The sequence below is a fragment of the Choloepus didactylus genome, chromosome 20 (genome assembly GCF_015220235.1).
Source record: "Choloepus didactylus isolate mChoDid1 chromosome 20, mChoDid1.pri, whole genome shotgun sequence".
Lineage (NCBI taxonomy): Eukaryota > Metazoa > Chordata > Mammalia > Pilosa > Megalonychidae > Choloepus > Choloepus didactylus.
The window spans coordinates 13,132,001-13,152,276 of NC_051326.1; the positions used below are offsets into that span (position 1 = coordinate 13,132,001).

Consider the following 20,276-nt stretch of genomic DNA (forward strand, 5'->3'; position numbering starts at 1 on the left):
GGGCTGACCCCATCCCCTGGTCCTTCCCCTTCTCTCCTGGTGCTTTCCCTTCGATATATAAAGTTTCTCCCTTCTTAAATCACAGTCCAACCACAACCCTTCTAGGTTTTCAACCCCTCAGGTGCCACCTCATTTTCCTCCTTCCTTCACAGTCAAGCTCCTTGCAAACATTTGCTAAACAACATTTATAATCTTTACTTCAAGAAAAGTCCTTTAGGGTGGAAGTGCATTTGAGAAGGAAGAAGAAAGAGAGAGAGTATCTGACCAGAGATGAGAAGACATCCAGGGAGAAAGTCAGCGGGAGCAGAAGTGTAGAGGAAGGCAAGTTCAGAGAGCATATGGGGCCTGGCGAGCGGAGAGTTCAGTCTGGAAAGAGGGAAGGAGCAGAAAGACGAGTGAAGACTGGCGGGAAGGGGCAGATCACAGGGGCCTTGAATGCTGACCTAAACGTCTAAAGTTGGATTTTCCCAGGAGTCGCTGAGGATTCTTTCGAGCAGATGGTGTGTCATGACCAGCTATGTTCTTTTAGAGGATGAATTTGGGATAAAAGATGGTTTGGAAAAGGAAGAGACTGTCACGAGAAAACGGGCAGGAAAAGGAACAAAATAACTACCAGAAGTCAGTGTTTCCAAATTTAAGTAACCCTGTCTGGGATTTGTTCTACAAAGTTCTCAGGCTTCTCACAGATGTCATGCTGACTTACTCTACAATTAGACGGGTTCAGGTTTTCAGTTGGCACACATTCATGTGTTTTTGCAGATAATAATTTTATGACTATTAAATAATTCACACTGGCGTTGTTTTTCCTCTTGTGTTCTTGAAAAAGACACAGTTTACTGCACAGGTACTGGTGGAAATAAACTAGCTCGCTGCTTCGCCAGCCCTTTTTGAGTCGCACTGCGCCATGTGGGGGCTTCCCGGCACGGCCAAGGGTCTTTCAGCCAGTGCTCTATTCAGTGGAACTCTTGCTCACCTTTTTCAAGACCAGTCCAAAGTCCTTTGTGCCTCAAAAAGAATTGTGACATTTTAATTTTAAAAATTTCCTTTTCAGTCCCTTAAAACTCACCTTGGTGAAATGGGTTCAGAACGGGTTTTAGGAATTCTATTTCTCACTCGTTCTTCTCTAGGATGCCGTTGGCTCTGCAGGCACAACCCCCGCCAAATGAGAAGCACGTGTGGGCTTTCGGAAACGCCCCAGTGTGGGGCTTTCTGGTGGTGGAGGTGGCTCTATTTCCTCCATTCATTAACTGCCCCCACAGAGCCCATGCTACTTGCCAGTTTTAAATCTGTTTGGACAGGAAAGCTTACGACCCTGCGCTGCTATTTTAAGGATCTGCTCCAGCTGAGTCAATCTTTCTGCTGGCTTCCAGTCCTCGGCGCGTCCTCTCTTGCGCTTCCATCTTTAAGACGCTCGGCAGCTGCCGTTTGTCTGCTTCCCCTTCTTTAGCATCTTCACAGGACACGGGCATTTTCTTAGGGGTCCACAGTTTCTTGCGTCTCTTGATAAAGGCTTCCCCACAAGTCATATGCATTAACCTGGGTGGCGCTGGAGGGTTTTCATCTGGCTCACAATTTTGCATTAAAGTAGCAGTAAGTAGGAATCTTTTAAAAAAAATCGAAGTTCTAATATGCGTTTAAAATAATTACATTTTAATAACTTTAGAGAGAATCTTATAGAGGAGGATTGAAATGTTAGTTATACATCGTTCTCACTCTTCATCATTTTTAATTCCCAGAGTACAGCAGAGTGGCTGGCCTAGAAAAGGCACTTAAATGCTTGATGGAGGAAGGAATCCTTAGGAAGGAATGAATGAATGAATTCTAAGGAGCAAATAGCTTGGCAATCTATCCCTCTCAAGAGAAAAACTTGTAATTGAATACACAGACCTTTCCTTTAATAAAGTGCAAATGATGGAGTTTTCAGGCATCTGTCCTGGGCTGGGACAGAGGTGTTTTAGGCAAGTGGATTGTGTGACAGTTATTAGGATGCTTTCTGCTTTAAGTAACCCCAAATGCAACTCAAAATGGCTTAAACAGTGGAGGAAACATATTACCTGTAACAACAAGCAGTCTTTGAACAGGACAGCCCTAAGATTAGTTCTTCCAGTGAGTCAGTAACGTCTTTAATGTCTGTGCACCTTCCATACTCCATCCTGCCACCCCCAGGACAGCTCTGTGCGTTCAATTACAGCACTATCATCATAGCCTCACTCTCCTCATGGGTGCAAGATGGCTGCCACAGCTCCAGCATCATATGCACACAACAGTTCAGCAGAGGAAGGGGAACAGGCTCTTCCCACACTTCTCTTTTCAGAAGCACCACAACCTCTCCCAGAAGCCCTCCAAAAGAAAGCCCATTATGTCTTTTGGGCCAAAAGCAGGGTTACATGCCCATGTCAAAACCAAACACTGGCAACAGAACCAGAACCACTATGGTTGGCTTAGATCACTCATAATTTACCAGTGAGCCATGTAATGGAGGGATGGACTCCTGGAAAACATTAGGACTCTGCCAACAAGGAAGAGGGGAGGAATGGTGTTCTAGTATGCTAATGCTGCAGAATGCAAAACACCAGAGATGGATTGGCTTTTATAAAAAGGGGGTTTATTTGGGCTACACAGTTACAGGCTTAAGGCCATAAAGTGTCCAACGTAACACATCAGTAATCGGGTACCTTCACTGGAGGATGGCCAATGGCGTCCGGAAAACCTCTGTTAGCTAGGAAGGCACATGGCTGGCGTCTGCTCTAAAGTTCTGGTTTCAGAATGGCTTTCTCCCAGAACGTTCCTCTCTAGCAAGCTTGCACCTCTTCAAAACGTCACTCACAGCTGTACTCCGTCCAGTCTCTTTGAGTCAGCATGTTTTATATGGCTCCACTGATCAAGGCCCACCCTGAATAGGTGGGGTCACACCTCCATGGGAGTATCCCACCAAAGTCACCACCCACAGCTGGGTGGGGCACATTCCAAGCAAATCTAACCAGCACCAAAACGTCTGTCCCACAAGACCACAAATATAATGGCATTTGGGGGACACAATACATTCAAACCGGCACAAATGACTATTACAACATTGGCTCTGCTGTCTCCCAAAGGCCAAGCCAGACTCCTGACAAAGCTATCCCTCGTCATTTTTCCTAGGAACTCCTTAAAACCAGGGAAATAGACTTCATTGAGAAAATTACACCAAGAACTTAGATCGGTTAGCAAACATTGTTTTGGGTGCTAAGGACACCCAGACTTTTCTTATTTCCTTACTGTCAGGCCCCATTTTATTTACCAAAATTCAACAGTATTCTGTGACTTTTTCATAATTGGTTGGGAATTACATGGGTGAGGGATCTATGGTCTGTCTCATAGCTTAGCAACAGAAGTTATTCATCATTTACTTATCAAATATTTATTAGGCCTTCCCCCTTTTTTATATTCCTTTTATTTATTTATTATTTTATTACAGAAGTTGTAGGCTTTCAGAAAAATCAAGCAGAAAGTACAGAGTTCCCATATACTCCCCTCCCAGAGTTTTCCCTGTTATTAACATTTGCATTGGTGTGGCATCTTTTGTACAACTGATGAAACGATATTATTATAAACTATTAGCTATAGCTGTTAATTTACTTTAGGGTTCACTCGTTGTATTTTACAGTTCTATGGTTTTTTTTTTCCTGATAACTTATGTACAACCTAAAATTTCCCGTTTTCTCTCTTTCAAATACACAATCCAGTGGTGTTAATTACATCCAGCAAGATGCGCCTCCGTCACCACCACCCATTGCCAAAACTTTCCCATCACCCCAAACAGAAACTCTGTACCAATTAAGCATTACCTCCCCAATTTCCACACTCCCACCCGGCCCCTGGTAACCTGTATTCTAGTTCTGACTTTATGAATTTTCTTATTCTGCTTCTTTCATATAAGTGAGATCATACCACATTTGTCCTTTTGTGTCTGGCTTATTTCACTCCTCCTGGACAGCCAGTTTCCCAGCATAGCTGTAACCCTAGGGCCTGACAGAAAACTCCAGAGAGATGGCTTCCAAGGTGTAGCCTGGGAGCCTGCAACTTCCAAGGGAGCCTTGCGTGAAGTTACGTCCGTCTCGGCACCAGAGCCACAGAGTGGTGACGGCTGAAGAAAGCCCTTAGGGGAAAGTGGCCAGGAGGTGCCGACACTCCGGGTGGGCTGTGGAGCAGAGTGGCAGAGGCCAGGGGCCAGCCTGGACACCCAGGACGAAGAGTGCTTGGACCTTGAGCCCAGAGGCCTCTGCGGGACTGATGACATCAGCAGCAGATGCCAGACAGGTGGGGCCAGGTAGAGGGCAGCGAGGCCAGCTGGGGCAGGGGATGGCAAATGGACAAAAAATGCTCCTCCTCTTGGCCAGGATGGGAGGTGGGGCACCCCCACCCCAACTCTAGACCCTTGTGCAAAGGAAGAGAGTGGAGGTGTGAGGAAGGAGAGACCTTTACATTTACTGAGTTTTAATTTTGAGTTGATCATGCTTAAAACCAGAAGTGACTAACCTACTTAAAGAGGCAAATTTTAAGTTTTTCCATCCTTGGTAAAAATGTGAGCTTGGGAGCCAAGATAACTTCCATTTTAGAGGAATAAAGAATGTCTTTGAAGGTCTGAGTCTTGTGGCCTTGTTACCTAACCTTCAAACCTGTGCCATCATTTTTCTCTGTAAAATGAGAAACCACAGTCACAATTTCACATAGTAGAAATGTAAGGTTTTTCTTCATTAAAGAAAAAATTCCTAACTTTAGGAAAAACCTAATTTGCTAACGTTTTTAAATTAATTTTTTTTCTTTTTCTTTTCTTTCTTTTGGGTAGTTTGCAACAGAATTATATGCAACAGGTTTAGGGCACTTAGTTTTTATTGGCTTGGAAAGAGTTTATAAAATAATGGTCTTTAAGTAGCAAGGTCCTTCGGCATCATCTCACCAAACTCAGTCATTTAAAACAGAGGGAATCCAAACTGCAGAAGGTGAACCAACTTGCCAGGGCTACTCTGTTATCAGGAGAGAGAAGTCTCAATTCCAGGTCCTCTAGTTTGCATTCCGCTGCTTCTGTGTTATATGAAAGGGAGTTTAAGGGTATGTAACTACCGTAAGCGAATCTGAAATTCCAGTCTGAGAGCCCTGATTGCTATGTTCAAAACACTTCTAAGTGACTGAAAGCTTTTCTTCCCCTCCTTCAGTCTGAAACTTCTACTAATGTAAAGAAGCAAGATTTTATTATAGCCCAGAGCCACCAAGCTCGTGTGATTGAAATTACTGTACAGGTCCCCAAAACAGCTTCAGACTGAGTTTTTTTTTTTTTTCCCTCTCCAATTAGTGCTATTTTACTTTTTGGTTTCATACAGCAGTAGAGATTATCAAAGTAAATGACATTTATTGCAAAACTCTTTTAACAGTATAGATATACATAGGGCAAAAAGTGAAACCATTCCTACCCCATCCCCCTAAATCCCACTCCCCAGAGACGATCACTTTTTAGCTTGGTAAATGTGAACCACCTTTCCCCTTTGAAAACATGCCACGGAGGCTTTGGGGTGGGAATGGAGAGGGAGAGAGCCCTTCTTGAGCTTCCTGAGTTCCAGCTGTGACAGAAGAAAAATGAGGGACCAAAAAATCACCCAGAAGCAAAATCCTTGGGCTGCCACGTGCTGCAGGGGGACTGGGCTGGGCCCTCCTCCCCCGGTCAGTTCCGAGGCTCTCAGGCCTGTGTAATCCTGCCCCCAGTTGCTGGCTTGAAGAGATGTCCCTTAAGACATGATTTTCAAGCTATTCTTGGAGGCTTTGGAGGTTCTGCAAGAACTTGCTCAAAATTTCATTTTAAATTATTTTTTAAAAAACTCTTAAAGACCTCCCTATGTATTCTACTCCATGTTTTAAAGCACTGTAAATGTTGTAAATGTATGTTAATGGTGTTATGTTAACACTGTCATGAGAATTCCCTCTTGGCTTGGGCCCATCTCAGAAACTTCTCTCATCCCTAAGCACATATGCAGGGTTTGAACTCATCACTGATGAAGCAAACTGTAACTCTGGTATTCTTTTAAAAAATACAGGTCTATTTATGTCCATTTAAGCAACACGGTATAAGCAGCTGCAATATTACTTAGCATGAAGCAGAACTTCTTTTTTTTTTAACTCGAGTCCATCCTGAGGCTGATAGCTTAGTGACGGAGAGCCTGGGTTCTGGAGTTGGGCAGCCTTGGGTTAGAATGGCTTCCTGTGTGGCCTTGGGCACGTCCCTTAAGCTCGCTGAGTCTGTTTTCTCATCTGTAAAATGGGGATAACATCTTCAAAATAAAAGTTAAGACATCCGTGTTCTTAAAAGCCCCGTGGCTGTTTCTGTCACTGGGAACTTCTCTGGCTCTTTCCTTCTCAGGACTCGAGCTTTCTACCCCATCCATTTTTCAGGTGGCCTCCAACCCCTAGAAGTCTTGCTTCCTTTGAAGAGCTGGCTCAGTTCTCTGCCCCACAATGCAATACCATAGGACCTTCCCTTGTTTTAGCATCTCATGAGGACGCTTTGCTAAATGAGGTCCCTGCTGGCACTGCCACCAGCGCCAGGCTCCCAGCAGGTGTTTCCGTGCAGGCGCTCACTGCCTCCGCAAGGGGCTCTCCACCAGCACCCACACGCAGGATGGGGCGACTTGGGTTCACCACCTTCCAAAGTTCCTCCTTTGGGAGGCAGAACTGCTAACAGATTACTTTTATTTGTTTTGAATAGTAGTATCTTTCTTTCTTTAAAAGGGTTAATGCTATAAAAATGAACTTCTAAATTTATCCTAATAAAATGTTGCTTTAAACTATTTTACATATAGGGATCCCATGTTTGAGTTCACCCAAAACGTGGGTTCTGTCGTAAAATACACGTGACGACCACTGTTTGGGGATGGGAGGCTTTTCTATTTGCTCCCTGTCAGATACAACAAAGATGCTTTCTTCTCCCTCTTGTATTCTCCCTTCAAACTATCAAGATGCTTTCTTCTCCCTACAGTATGTACTGCATTAACCTTTTCATTCTCGCTCATGTTCTGGAACCTGCAGAATGTTCACATCCTAACCTCTGAGGCACGTGGCACCTCGCACCATTTCCCTCCCTCGTAGGAGACTTTCCCTTTGAAGCAGACTCATTCTCTTCCCTGGTACAAATGCGTTCAAGGCTGCATCTGTTTATTTTATTATTATCACTAACATCTCATTGTTTTGGATTCAGGGAAAAGTAATTTTCTTCAAGTCAGCATCCTTTAGAACAGTCAACTGGTCAGAACTTGAACTGGGTGATATCATAGACACAGACTGTTTATTTAACTAAAACAATAAACTTAGATTCTAGGTTTTTTTCCCTCAAAAGGACTATAACTTTATCAATTGCTCTGGAAGAATATATTAATATTTTAATTATAAATATGAAAAATACTATAAAAAGAAACCCCTAAAGACTAGAACTACATCTTCCAGGTCAACATGAAAAACTGAGGTTTGCATATTTATGATGATTGAGTTCTCAAAGATAATTAAAACAGCACTTTTAACAACTTACATGTTCTTCAGCATGTAGTAACGATATTAATTGCTAAACTGCACATCTACACGTTCTCAAAAAATGCAGACTTACATCTGATGACTGGAACTATTCACAAATAAACTTATGGGGGAAAAACCCACATTTCTTCTAAACTTTACAAATAAGAAAAAATATGACATAGAATATAAGCTACGTAGGGCAGGGATTTTTTGTTTGTTCTGTGCTCCATCTCCAGTGCTTAGAACAGGGCTCAGAACATAGCAGATGCTCAGTAAATAGTTGCTCAGTGGACATTTTAACAATAAAGTTTGATCAGAAATTTAAGAAACTAGAGGTGTCCCTGGAAAGCAATGGATCAAACAGAAACTAAAAAGCTAGACAAAATTATAGACCCTGAAACAAACTGAATAAGCCTGACTTTTCATTTTTAGTTCACAACTGGTTTATGGTGGTTTAAAACACAGGCTAAGATATTCAAAGACTCCAGTTCTTGAAAAACACCAAGTAACTAGATATATTTTAATATATAAAAATGTTTTGATATACTTATCAAATATTGTACCATTCTACAGGCCACAGGTTATTCTTTTAGTTGCAAGAAAAAGAAATCAAACTCCAACTAACTTAAGCAGACAACAAGGGGGTGGAGATTATTGGAAGGATTCTGGCTCCGAGCAGGAAGAAACTCAGGGATGAGAAGAAATGTCCTCAAGCCACCGGCACCGGGTGTCCTCAGTTTCTTCGTAAGGTGGTAACCGAGGTTGCCAGCATCAGCAGGACTCATGTCCTCCCAGCTCCCCTCCTGAGAGGAAGTTTGTTTTCCTAGCTCCAATTAGAAAGACTCCAGGGAGGGCTGCCGAGTGGGTCAGCACCGGTCACATTCCCATCCCGTGGACCAAGCTTTGGGGCCAGGGAGGGAATACCATGTAAGAATTCAACAGTTCCAATGTAGAACAAGTTAGCAGGATGGAGAGGAGAGATCACGTCCCCAAAAGAGGGGGGCTGTTTTCCAGAGAGAGGGGAGCTGGGCAGATGTATTAGGGTTCTCCAGGGAAACAGAACCAACAGTGTGTGTGTGTGTGTGTGTGTGTGTGTGTGTGTGTGTGTGTGAGAGAGAGAGAGAGAGAGAGAGAGACAGAAAGAGACAGAGAGAGAAAGAGAATATTATGAAATTACAGGAATTAGCCCATGCAACCACGGGATTGGCAAGTCCAAAATCCATAGGGCAGGTCGCAAGTTGGAAATTCCAATGAAGGTTTCGATGAATTCCCCAGGAGAAGGTGGCTGGCTGAAATGGAGACAGAAATTCTTTCTGACTGCTGAAGTCATCAGCTCTCTCTTTAGGGTCTTCAACTTGTTGACAAGACTTCTCTCAGTGTTGACGCGATCTCTTTTGTTGATTGTAGATGTAATCAGCCATATGCAATCAACTGACTAATGACTTAAATCCATGAAATACCCTCATGGTAACTATCAGCCCAGTCCTTGCTTGGCCAAACTGACAACATAACCTGGCAAAGTTGAACATGAACTTCACCTTCATGACAGATAATCAATGTCTGCCACACCAACAAATGTTGTTCATAATGAGAATTAAATTTGTCCCTCTTGCTTGCAGCCTTCAAGATAGACTGCCTTCTGAGATCTGGCCCTACAAGGCTTTCCTTTTTCTACTGGGGTCACTAGAGTCCTGCTACTTAAGAATTTTTGTGGCCCAGGGACGAGTTAACTGAACTGTTAGCCCAAATCTGCACCATTAAAATGAGTTAACAGCAGTTTCATATGAATTGAAAAGGCAAAAATAATGTCAGAATCTTTCTTTAGATGAGGTCAAAACACTTTCATCACCACTTAATATGATTAGAATGCCTGATGAATAAAAATAATAAAATAATAAAAATAGACTGATGAATAAAACTTCCTCCATTTTACAAATGGAAAATTAAAGGAAACTGTCTTATCTAAGGTCACAGCTGGTGAGGAACTGGACTGGTTCAGTCTTTAATGCAGTATGTTCTACATTAACGACCAGTGTCTCAACAGATAAACACAGCCCGCAGACCAGTGTTTGAGATTTGGCTTTACTTTACAAAAATACACAACTTAAATACATATGACACTCTCTATACAAGACATAAATAATTGGCAGATTTAACTTTTTCAGTTATGTCAAGAGAAAGCAAATACGTACATGACCTTCTAAGAGCAGAGGGTTTCTTTGTGTGCTCTGCATTCACAGAGGGGAAGAAAGCCTGGGACGCAGTCAATGCAGGAAACTTACCCACACCATCCAGCTTTCCAACAAAAGTCATCTCACCAAGAGGGCCTTTACTGCATGGCATTGCACTCACTGCTTCTTAGGTGCAATCTAACTTATTCACATCACAAGTGTAAGCTTTTTCCCTTCTCTAGAATCTTTAGTGGAAAAAGCCTATGTACCAACAGTATTAACTGAGTTTTACAATTGTGCTAAATAGCAATTGTGAGACGCATGAACCTCTCTTCACCTTGCAACCTTGCAACGGAAGGTGCTCTTAGCTGTACACTGCAGCTAAATTCATTTGCAAAAGTTTTACAAAAACGTTGGCAGACTCACAGTGAACTAGATGGCGTGCAGCAGGGAAAGAAATGACATTCCGGCACCTACTGGAAGTGCCTGTAAGAAGGCAGCGTCAAAGACAACCTGAGCAGGGCTTAGCCACTCCATCCTTTCAACTGAGACCGAAATCGCCCCCTCCCCCTCTTGCTTTTGTTATTGCTCTATGAGGAACAGCTACTTCAACACCCATTCATAGCTTACAGGGGCTGCTTACCACTCTAGCTTTCTTTCAGAAATTTAGCTGTCTCAGCTACGGCTCATTTACCTAACAGTGAGTTAGGTACCAGTTTAAGAAATAAACAAACATTTACCAGTTGAGAATTCAAAATGTGAGAACATACTAATTTCCTGAGGTCAATGCAAGCCTGAAAGACTGGTGTGCAATTTCTAGAACTATAGCAATTTATCTTGGGTAGCAGCACAACAACCCCCCCAAGTCAGGACTTTCCAATTAACAGGTTCACAAAACCAAGGACACGTTTAGGTAAAGAAATGAAATGATGCTGAAGTAAAAGAAATAATGACAGCTAAATTGCAATGAGAATATAAATTCAAAAGGAGGCATGAAAGGGAGAACAGAGGAGCAAAAGGAGGGTGCGAGTGAAAGTGCTTAGGTAGGCTGGATGATTAACTTGAAATGCCTCCAGGGATTTCTAACAAGTTTAAAAAGCATTACTTCTTAGTGACTCAGAAGTGGAGGAAATGGCTCTTAATAGCTGTTTAAACTTTGAATTTTTTTTGAAAAACAATATTCTCTAAAACATTTTTTTGGCTATTGAGATTATTCTGCTAGTTGTTTCTCTCACTGATGTACTTTGAAACCCCAACTGGCTGAAGAATTTTAATAAGGTTGAATTACAGGGTGCATATTTGCATCAATAATTTAAATTAATGAATAGAAGTCTGCACAACTTTGTATAAAGTTAGTACCAAAAAATCTTTCTCATGGCAAATCATGCTTTGATACCACTTAACATTCTCCTCAAGGATCATCAGAAAAATTCTAGGACCCTGAAGCGTAACTTCCTTATTTTCTTTCCTCTGCATAAGTAAAGTAAGATGTGGCCATCCTTAGCTTCAATAATGAAGGTGCTGGAAACTGAATCTCAAGACCTAAGAATCAAAATCAGGGTAAATTACATGTCGCATCCTCCTTATGTAGGGATTTGACTGGAAGCACTGGAGAACTCTTTCTGCTGAAATTGCTTTTCTGCACATGTAGCTAAGGATGAAGAGACCAAGCTGGTCGTTTAGTGACAGCGATGACAACTGGCTCCCTGAGCCGTTGAGCTGATCTGGGCTGACACCACCAAGCATGATCCCCTAATTCCTATGACTCCTAAATTCTGTGGTAAGAGTCAGATCTGTGTGCGATAATTTGAGGCACAATGTGGGGCTAAAACAAAACTTAGCTCCTGAAGAACTCTGTAACATAGGGGTTAGAGTTTTGCAGCCCCAGAAGCTAGTTAAAAGGCTAGAGGAAAATCCCCCAAGGAGTCATCTACCAGATTTCAATTTATAGAAAGCGGCTTTTCTTCTCAAGTGTTAAGGTACATGCTATTTGGCGCTCAGCATGGGATGGCTGTTTAAAACTCATGGCACAGTGATGTTTCCCACACTCTAAAGCCCCAGTTAATGCAGCAATAAGACAGACGATGTAATGAGCCAAGTAGTGAGACTGACTCTAGGATGAGACTATGGCAAGGAAATGTATTTTTCCATGTGAAATCAGTTTTCATAGTCTGTAGTTTAAAACTATTATTCAGAAATTCGGAGCTCAAGCAAAACACAGAGATTCCTCCCCCCATGCCTGAAGGTTCTCTCTCCACCACCCCCGAAGGATCCATGCTTCTGTCTGGTTAACCAGGCCCAGTTCAAGGCTCGCAAAGGCGCAGGTTGGAAGCCAGGGATGCAAGAAGAGAGAAAATGACAGCAGATGTGGGGATTAAAAAAACAAAAGGGGCAGGGAAGAAGAGAAAAGAAAGAGAACCAACATTCACAAGGAAGCAATAAAAGAGGCTGGGTTTGTTGAGGAACACCCCTGCCTTTCCTGCCTGTGGAAACCAGAGAAAGGATGAGCCTCACAAAGGACTCTGCTAGAGCAGCAGCAAATCGCCCCGAGCTGAGGTGAGTGGCCTTTTCCCTGGGGACGTGTGCATGACCTCGGGGTGGGACCTGCAGGCACTTCTGTCTTGGGGTCTAGTTCCCCTTCCTGGGTGTCCAGAGCACTCTCCTGCTACCAGCACCCACTGCCATGGCGAGGGAAAGGCCTCATGTCCAGGGGCAGGACTAACAGCAGCCAGAGTGCCCAGGACTTGTAGCTGCCACTGCCTTTTCTCTCTTAAAACTGGCTCGTCTCTCCCCCTGGTGGCTGGAAAAGGAGAAAAGAGTGAATGGTCATCAAAGGCTGCTTAATTCAGAACTGGAGCACTTAGTTTCACAAACTTTCAAAGGGAAGCTCATTCATTATAGACTGATGGTTAAAGGACCACCTAAGGAGCTCACTGTAAAAGAGGAAACTTGCTTGCGAGGTCACACTGAGCTTTCAGGGGTTTTGATATTGCCTGCTTCTGTTTTTGTGGTCTCCCTTTATGACGATAAACCCCGCTCCCACCAGACCCCCAGACCCCAAAAGGGGAAAGGATCCTCCTTCCTCCCCCCAGAAACTTCTTGGACTTTCCAGAGCAAAGTGCCTAAGGGATGCGACAATTAAAGAGCTTACAAATGAATGAGAAAAAATTTTAGATTATCTAGAAACATGAAATGAGTCTGCTCAGGTGACGCCTGGCTCTCTTCCCTTTGTACAAATGCAGGTTCTCTCTCTGCAAGTGTCTACGAACTGGTGCTGAGCACCTGGACTGCTGGTTTGCAAATGGCAATGAACACGAGTGGGAAAAGCAGTGAGCTATTACAGAGGCAACACCACGTTGGTTATCTCCCCCCAGGGAGATGTGTCTGAATTCGAGTTCCACACTGGTCCTTCGCTCTCCTGTCTACTTGATGCTTTTCAGGAGCGCTGTCCGTGCGTTCACAACTGCTTTGAAGGCATCCTCGCTCCCGGGCGCTATGCATTTGTCGGGGTGAAGAAGCACAGCAAGTTTCCGATACGCTTTATTGACTTCATCCCTGTGAAGACGGGGAATGGGCGGTCAGTAACGGGGTCAGCCCCAACTCACCACATTTCAGCTGCCTGGATACACCAGTCCCCTCTTTCATTAAGCAGATTTCAAATAGTGATTACCCTTTCTCAAAGGTGGGACTAAAGGATTAGGAAAAAGCAAATAATATGTAATATACAAGTAACAAAACACTGTCACCTAATAATATGTAAAATGAGTACATAAACACTAAAAAAACTCTTTAGTAGAAGAATGACCGGGTGAAAACCGACAGTGCCTGGCACCGAGGAGGCTGGGTGAAGAACGAGTACACAGCACGCGGGGGCCTCCTGGAAGAGCTCTCAGAGAAGGTGGCCCGTGGATTAACACGGCTGGGGCAACAAGCCCCTCTGGGCAGACAGAGCTGACAGGGGCCAGCCAGGGAGTGTGGGTATGGCACATCATTCCACAAGGCAATGGTGCAGAGAAGAAACAAGAAACAAAGCTGCCAGGGAGCAGGGGTCAGTAAGTGAAGAGTTGTTTCCTGAAGACGAGCCAACAAAATAACTGAATTTGATAAACAACAAAAACAGTAGGTGTTAGATGATAAAATGGTGTTGGGAAAACTGTTTCTTGAAGTTAGGAGGTTATTACAATCACCCAGGCAAGTGGTATAAGAGTTTAGATGATATTTATAGAAACAAACAAGGGAAGATAAAAGAGACAATACAAAGAAAGAACTGGCAGAAGGAGATGGTGAGGCGGAGGAGATAAAAGAGAAAGGGGCTGAGATGAGTTCCAGAGTCATGGAGAGTCCGAGGCCTGGCAGGATGCTAACACCACCATGAAAGGGGTGCTGGGAAGGGGACCCTGAGAGTTACGGTGAGCTCACTGAAACCAAAGGAGAGAGAGAATCCTGTCATCCAGAGAGGAAAGAAGCAGTGACAATGTTTCTCAAAAGATCCACAGGCAGTTATGTAATCCAGCAGTGCTCCAGGTGAGATCTTCAGGCTTCTGAGCTTCTTACTGAGCAAAATCTAGTCCAGTAGGGGCTGGAGATCAGACCCATCCCTCTCCCTGCTCCCCCGTCATCCCAGGTGTGAGGCCTCCTACAGCATTCTAGGTTCCCAGCTGTTCCCCTAGTGTTCTGGTTTGCTAATGCTGCCATTATGCAAAATACCAGAAATGGATTGGCTTTTATAAAGGGGGTTTATTTGGTTACAAAGTTACAGCCTTAAGGCCATAAAAGTGTCCAAGCTATGGCATCAACAAGTATACCTTCACTGAAGGAAGGCCAATGGTGTCCAGAACACGTCGGTTAGCTGGGAAGGCAAGTGGCTGGCAACTACTGATCCCGGGTTGTGTTCCAGCTCCTCTCTCAGTTCCTGCCCATTCTTCAAGGTGTCCCTTTTGGCTGTAGCACTTCCTTCTGTCTGTGAACAGTTTTATAGGACTCCAGTGATTCAATTAAGACCCACCCTGAATGGGTGGGGTAACACCTCCACAGAAATTATCTAATCAAAGGTCTCATCCACAGTTGATTGAGTCACATCTCCATGGAAACACTCAATCAATACGTTCCAACCTAATCAACACTAATACCTCTGCCCCTACAAGACTGCAATAAAGAATATGGCTTTTTCTGGGGGACATAATATATACCAACCAGCACACTCAGTGTCCTTATTTCCTACCTTCTTCTTGTAATTCAGGGTTCCAGTTATCCTAGACACATAGATATGGTACTTTCTCAAATGCTCAAACCTTTGTTCTTTTATTTTTTTATCGGAAGGGTTCCTAATTTGGACTCTTCAAATTAGAGAGATGGTCTTGGGGAGATGGTCTGTGATATCTTGGATGTGATGAAAGTGTTAGGTGTCAACTTGGAGACTGAGGTCACAGGGCCATGTGAATACAATTCTGATCCTATGTAAGGTCGTCCAGATAAGGTGAGGAACTTTTCCTTGTCCTCTGCACCAAGGGTGCCTTTCCAGAATTTTAGGCTGCATGAGAGACTCCCAATGAAAATTTTTGGAGAAACAAGACTGATTCAGGTGGTTAACAAATAGATCAATTCTGCTGAAGATGAAGATTTTCTGAAAGTTCAACAGTAAACACAGGCAGCACTGAAAAAACATTAAAACTCCCTATAGCTTAAAGCAAAAAATGTTTTTAAAATTTTTCCCAAATGTGCTCAATGCTACACAAAATTAGCTTGATAGGCCCAGTGGAGCAAAGGTAAGAGAAGTACAAGTTTATATTGGTTAAGAATATGGAATTTATGAAGGTCCTATAAGTTTGGTAGATTCCAGTTAATCACAGGGAATAAATAAGGAACCCAAAGTTTCTTTTCCCTTCATGAACATTTTACTAAATTAATTGGTAAGTAGATGCAGTAATAGTTCCTTAATTTTAAAGCCAGTATCTCTTGGAGATGAAATGGAAGAATTTAAAAAGGAGATCTGGAAAGACATTTAAAAGACCCCAATAAATTCTGTCCTACACAAATGGAGACATAAGAATTCCTCTGCGGGTTTTAAGCATTGTCAATAATGCCCGGCAAGTCGAGGGGACCAAAAACCGTCTTCCTCTTCCCTTCCCCTCTTTCCTTTTGTATAATACGCTAGAGACTCAAAGATGAGACAGCTAAGGTTTTTGGTGCTTGGACGGCAATTTTAAGAAGTACTTTTTTCTTTTGTGGACAACAAGGTGAAAAAGTAGAACAGGAGAAGTAAGGGAGAAAGGCAAAGGTGCAACAAAAAGATCTGAGTGGTAGTGGTGGTATTATATTTATAAAAGTTATATAACCATTCTGAATAATTATTTATTTTACATAAGCAACAAAGAATAGTGATGGTATTTCTTTTCCGGAATAATTCTTTTGGGAGAAAAGTAACTGGTTAAAATAAAATATTTAAAAATAAATACAAATACAAACAGAGGAGCTAGTGGGATTTTTGTTTGAGAGAAGAAAGAGTGAAACAAAGGGACAGACAAATGCTCTAGGGTCAAGAATCTATTCTACCACTAACTCGCTGGGGTCCTTGAACATGTATTTAATCTCACTGAGTCCTAGTTTTTCCACCTATAAAACAAAATGTTGGGACAAATTAATTGCTAATGCTCTTATCTTCTCTGAAAGTCTATGATTTAATAGAATTCTCCTTTTGTAAGGCTTTTTTAAGGTTACACTAGCAGTTTCACGGCTCTTGCTCAACACAGACAAAAGCAGAGCCCACCGTTTTCTGAGGTATGAATGCACTCCCACTGCAGAGTTCCCTTACCAGGCAACTTAGCCAAGCCCTCTGCTTTGTTACTCTGGTAATCAGTCAACCCAGTGAGGCAGAGGCATTAAGCAACCTTGATGTGTTTGCACATATCTTCATATTTCTAGCCAATGAGAAGAAGATGAAGGGCACCAGTAATTTTGACTACTGGATCTTTCTCCTTGATAGAACTCAGCACTAAGTATCCCGAGTGTCGCTTACCTTGAGGCCCCAGGCTTGACTCCCAGCATGTCCCAGCTATCCTTACTATTTCGAATTCTGCGAATGGTGTCTGCTTGTTCTTTGGTGAAACTAGTACTGTTATTCGTGACAGGACGTTTCCCGCCATTTTCACATAAATCAACTATGGACACATAAAAGGTCTGCAAAAAGAAAACACATCCCACAAGAGAACTGATTCTGTGAAAACAGGAATTCCCTTTAAGCATCATTTTAAAGACTTATAATAGATTCCAGTAACTTCTGAAAGTTATTAATAAAGGAAATATGTACCTTGGAATTTTTTTCTCCTAGAGTTTATATGAATATATATTTATATATTTTAAAACAGAAAATACATAAGGAATAAAATTAAAATGGCTCATATACTACTATCTGTCAGCCCTGTCCACTTGAGGTTAAAAATTCACAGATGCAGTCCATTACTCCAAGATGGTAGTGGCAACAGTGTAGCTGAACTGGGCAGGAACTGCCTGCCCCACCCCAGCATTTCCCCAGCTAGCAACCTAAGAGCTACTCTGAACCATTACGATTTCATTAAAATCTTTTCAGGTAAACAGGCAAGAAGGGTGTATTTCAGAGACACTAAGACTCAGCCACCATACCACGCTTCTTAAATCAGAAATATCTCCTAGCCTCACAAAGGAACAATCGGGTTCCACTTCTAGAAATCGATCTGGCTTTCCTTAATGTCTTCAACATTATTATAACAACCAAGGGTATTTGATGGCTTTTCAAAATACTAAAAAGCTTTGAACAGACAAGTCCCTGCTCCAATCAAAATGGCAGAGTGAGACACTTCAGGGCTCTGGTCCTTCACAGACGCTTTGAACAGCCAGCAAGAGCAGGCAGAGACATCCTATCAAAGCTCCAGCAAAGTTAGAGTACTGTAATAACAAGGCGAGCACCAAATCAAGAAAAAGGCTACTTAAAGGTGGTAGGATCTCTTGGTGCCTGGCTGCTCCCCTCCCCTCTACCAGCCTGAGAAGGAGCTAGCCTGTGCTCCTACTGGGATCCCTGGTCCTGTTTCTGGAGGGTTTCTGGAGGAATAGAGTAACCTTTGTGCACATACTGGGAGTGTGTCTGTCTAACCCAATCTGGTGGTGGCCTGAGAGACTTGCCATCCCAGAACTTGCCCTGTGAGCAGAAGGCGGCTCACCAAGCTCTCTAAAGAACACTGTGGGAAAGCAGTCAAGTATTGATGCCTGGGAAAAGGGATTTTTGGCTGAAGGGCATACAGTGCAGTGCCCAGGACCATGAGGAAACTTCCCAAGACCAAGAGGGGACATTTGGAACATTGTAAACACGGGAATTCCTAGGCCCATGTGCATGCCCAAGACAAGATACATGTACAGGAAGGACCACGGTGGCCCCTATGCTTTGACGTGGAGCTAGTCTCTAAATTCACTGTATAGATAAGCCCCGAAGAAGAGCACGGGCCAATCTGCAAAGATTGGGAAAGATGTTTTCTTTCATTCTTCCTATGTCTTTCTTTTTTTTTTTCCCCATTACTTCTTGGCATTCAAGAAAAGCTCTGTCATAACATAAGTTGGATACCAGCCTAAGGAACAAATGCCTCCAAGTCTAAACTCCAACAATAACACATAAAAAATATCAAAATGTCCAGGTTTCAACAAAATGTTATGAAACACAAGGAAACAGGAAATGATGCCAAGGCAAAGGAGAAAGTTGAAGTATTAGAAACAATCAATAAGGAAGACCAGACCTGGGACACACCTGAAAAACACTTTTAAAAAGTAGTCCTAAATATGCTCTAAGAACAAAAGAAAAATATGGACAAAGAACTAAAGAAAATCAGGAAAATGACAGATGATCACAAAGAGAATATCAAGAGAGATGGAAGTTATGAAAAGGAACCAAACAGAGCTGAAGACCACAGCAACAGAAATTAAAAGTACCCTGCCAGCAGGTTGGAGCTGGCAGAAGAAATAATTAAAGAACTTGAAGAGTACCAATATACTCATTGTAGGAGTCCCAGAAGGAGAAGAAAGAGAGAAAGGAGCAGAGAGGATATTCAAATAAATAATGGCTGAAAATGTCCCAAATTTAACAAAGGACATGAATATACATGTCCAAGATGCTCAATGAATTCCAAGCAGGAAAAACCCAAATAGATCCATGTTACAATCAAACTGTCAAATGCCAAAGATAAAGAGAGAATTCTGAAAGCCACAAGAGAAAGCAACGTGTCACATACACAGGAAGTTCAATAAAATTAAGCGCCGATTTCTCATCAGAGACTATGGAAGCAAGAAGGCAGTAAGATGAAATATTTAAAGTGCTGAAAGCAAAAAAACTGCCAACCAAGAATTCTATATCCAGCAAAACTGTCTTTCGATAATGAGGGAGAGATTGAGACATTCCCAGATAAATACACGCCAAGGGAGTTTATCACCATCAGACCATCCCTACAAGAGATTCTAGAGAGTTCTGCAGGTTAAAAGGGAAGGACAATAAACAATAGATCTAAGCTGCATGAAGAAATAAAGATCTCTGGTGAGTACAACAACCTGGGTAAGTATAAATGCCAATACTATTGGATTTTTAATTTGTAGCTCCACTTTTTACTTCCTACAGGATCTAAAAGGCAATACATAAAATGTAATAAGTCAGTGGTTTTGGACTCATAATGTATGAACATGTAATTTGTGACAAGAACAAATACAATAATTTGTATATACTATTGAAGTTTACTTGGTATCAAAGCAGACAAAATTGTTATAGATTTAGGAAGTTAAATTTAATAGAGAACAGGCACACTCATAGAGACAGAAAGTAGAGTACAGGTTGCCAGGGGTGGGAGGTATGAGGAAGGCGGGTTAATGCATAATGGGTGTCGAGTTTCCATTTGGGGAGATGGAAAAGTTTTAGTAATGGAAGGTGGTGAGGGTACTGCAATATTGTGAATGTGATAAATCCCACTGAATGGTGTGCTTGAGAGTGGTTGAGATGAGAAAGTTTATGTTGTATATATGTTCCCACAATTGAAACAACAACAAAAGAGCATCTAAAGAAACAATGACAATTAAATGCAATACATGATCCTGGATGGGATCTAGCAAGAGAGGAGAAGAAGCGCAAAGGGACATTACTGGGACGTATGAAAAACTGGAATATAAATTCTAAAGTTCATATCAACATTAAATTTCTTGAACTTGATAATCACACGTAAGGTGGTTACATAAGTTAATATCCTTGTTCTTAGGAAATGTAAATGGCGGTATTAAGTGTCCAAAGAGCATGATATATACCACCTACACTCATGTGTTCAGATAATGAATTGATAAATAGACCAACAGACAGATAAATACATGGATAGAGAGATAGAAGGATATGGCAAATATGGTGAAATGTTAAGATTGGTGGATCTGGGTATCTGGGGGTGGGGGTGGGTAGAGGTATGCTGGAGTTCTCTTTAGGTATTTGTAGTATTTTGAAACTGTCCTGTGAGTTTGAAAGTATTTCAAAATAAAAAGTTAAAAATAAAAGTAGGTGCACACTGTTAGCAAAATTCA

The 20,276-nt window shown here is 42.3% G+C and overlaps 1 protein-coding gene across 1 annotated transcript in view; it reads right to left on the minus strand.

Moving 5' to 3' along the window:
* Positions 1–6,697: 6,697 nt before the first annotated feature.
* DNAJC27 (DnaJ heat shock protein family (Hsp40) member C27) overlaps positions 6,698–20,276 on the minus strand; it is an 86,731-nt gene continuing 73,152 nt past the window's right edge. The window contains exons 6-7 of the mRNA XM_037813051.1: positions 16,723–16,883; positions 6,698–13,262 (exon numbers count right to left, since the gene is read on the minus strand). Coding sequence (XP_037668979.1) covers positions 13,130–13,262; positions 16,723–16,883 — 294 coding nt within the window. The 3' untranslated portion in view covers positions 6,698–13,129. The remainder of the gene's footprint in view (positions 13,263–16,722; positions 16,884–20,276) is intronic.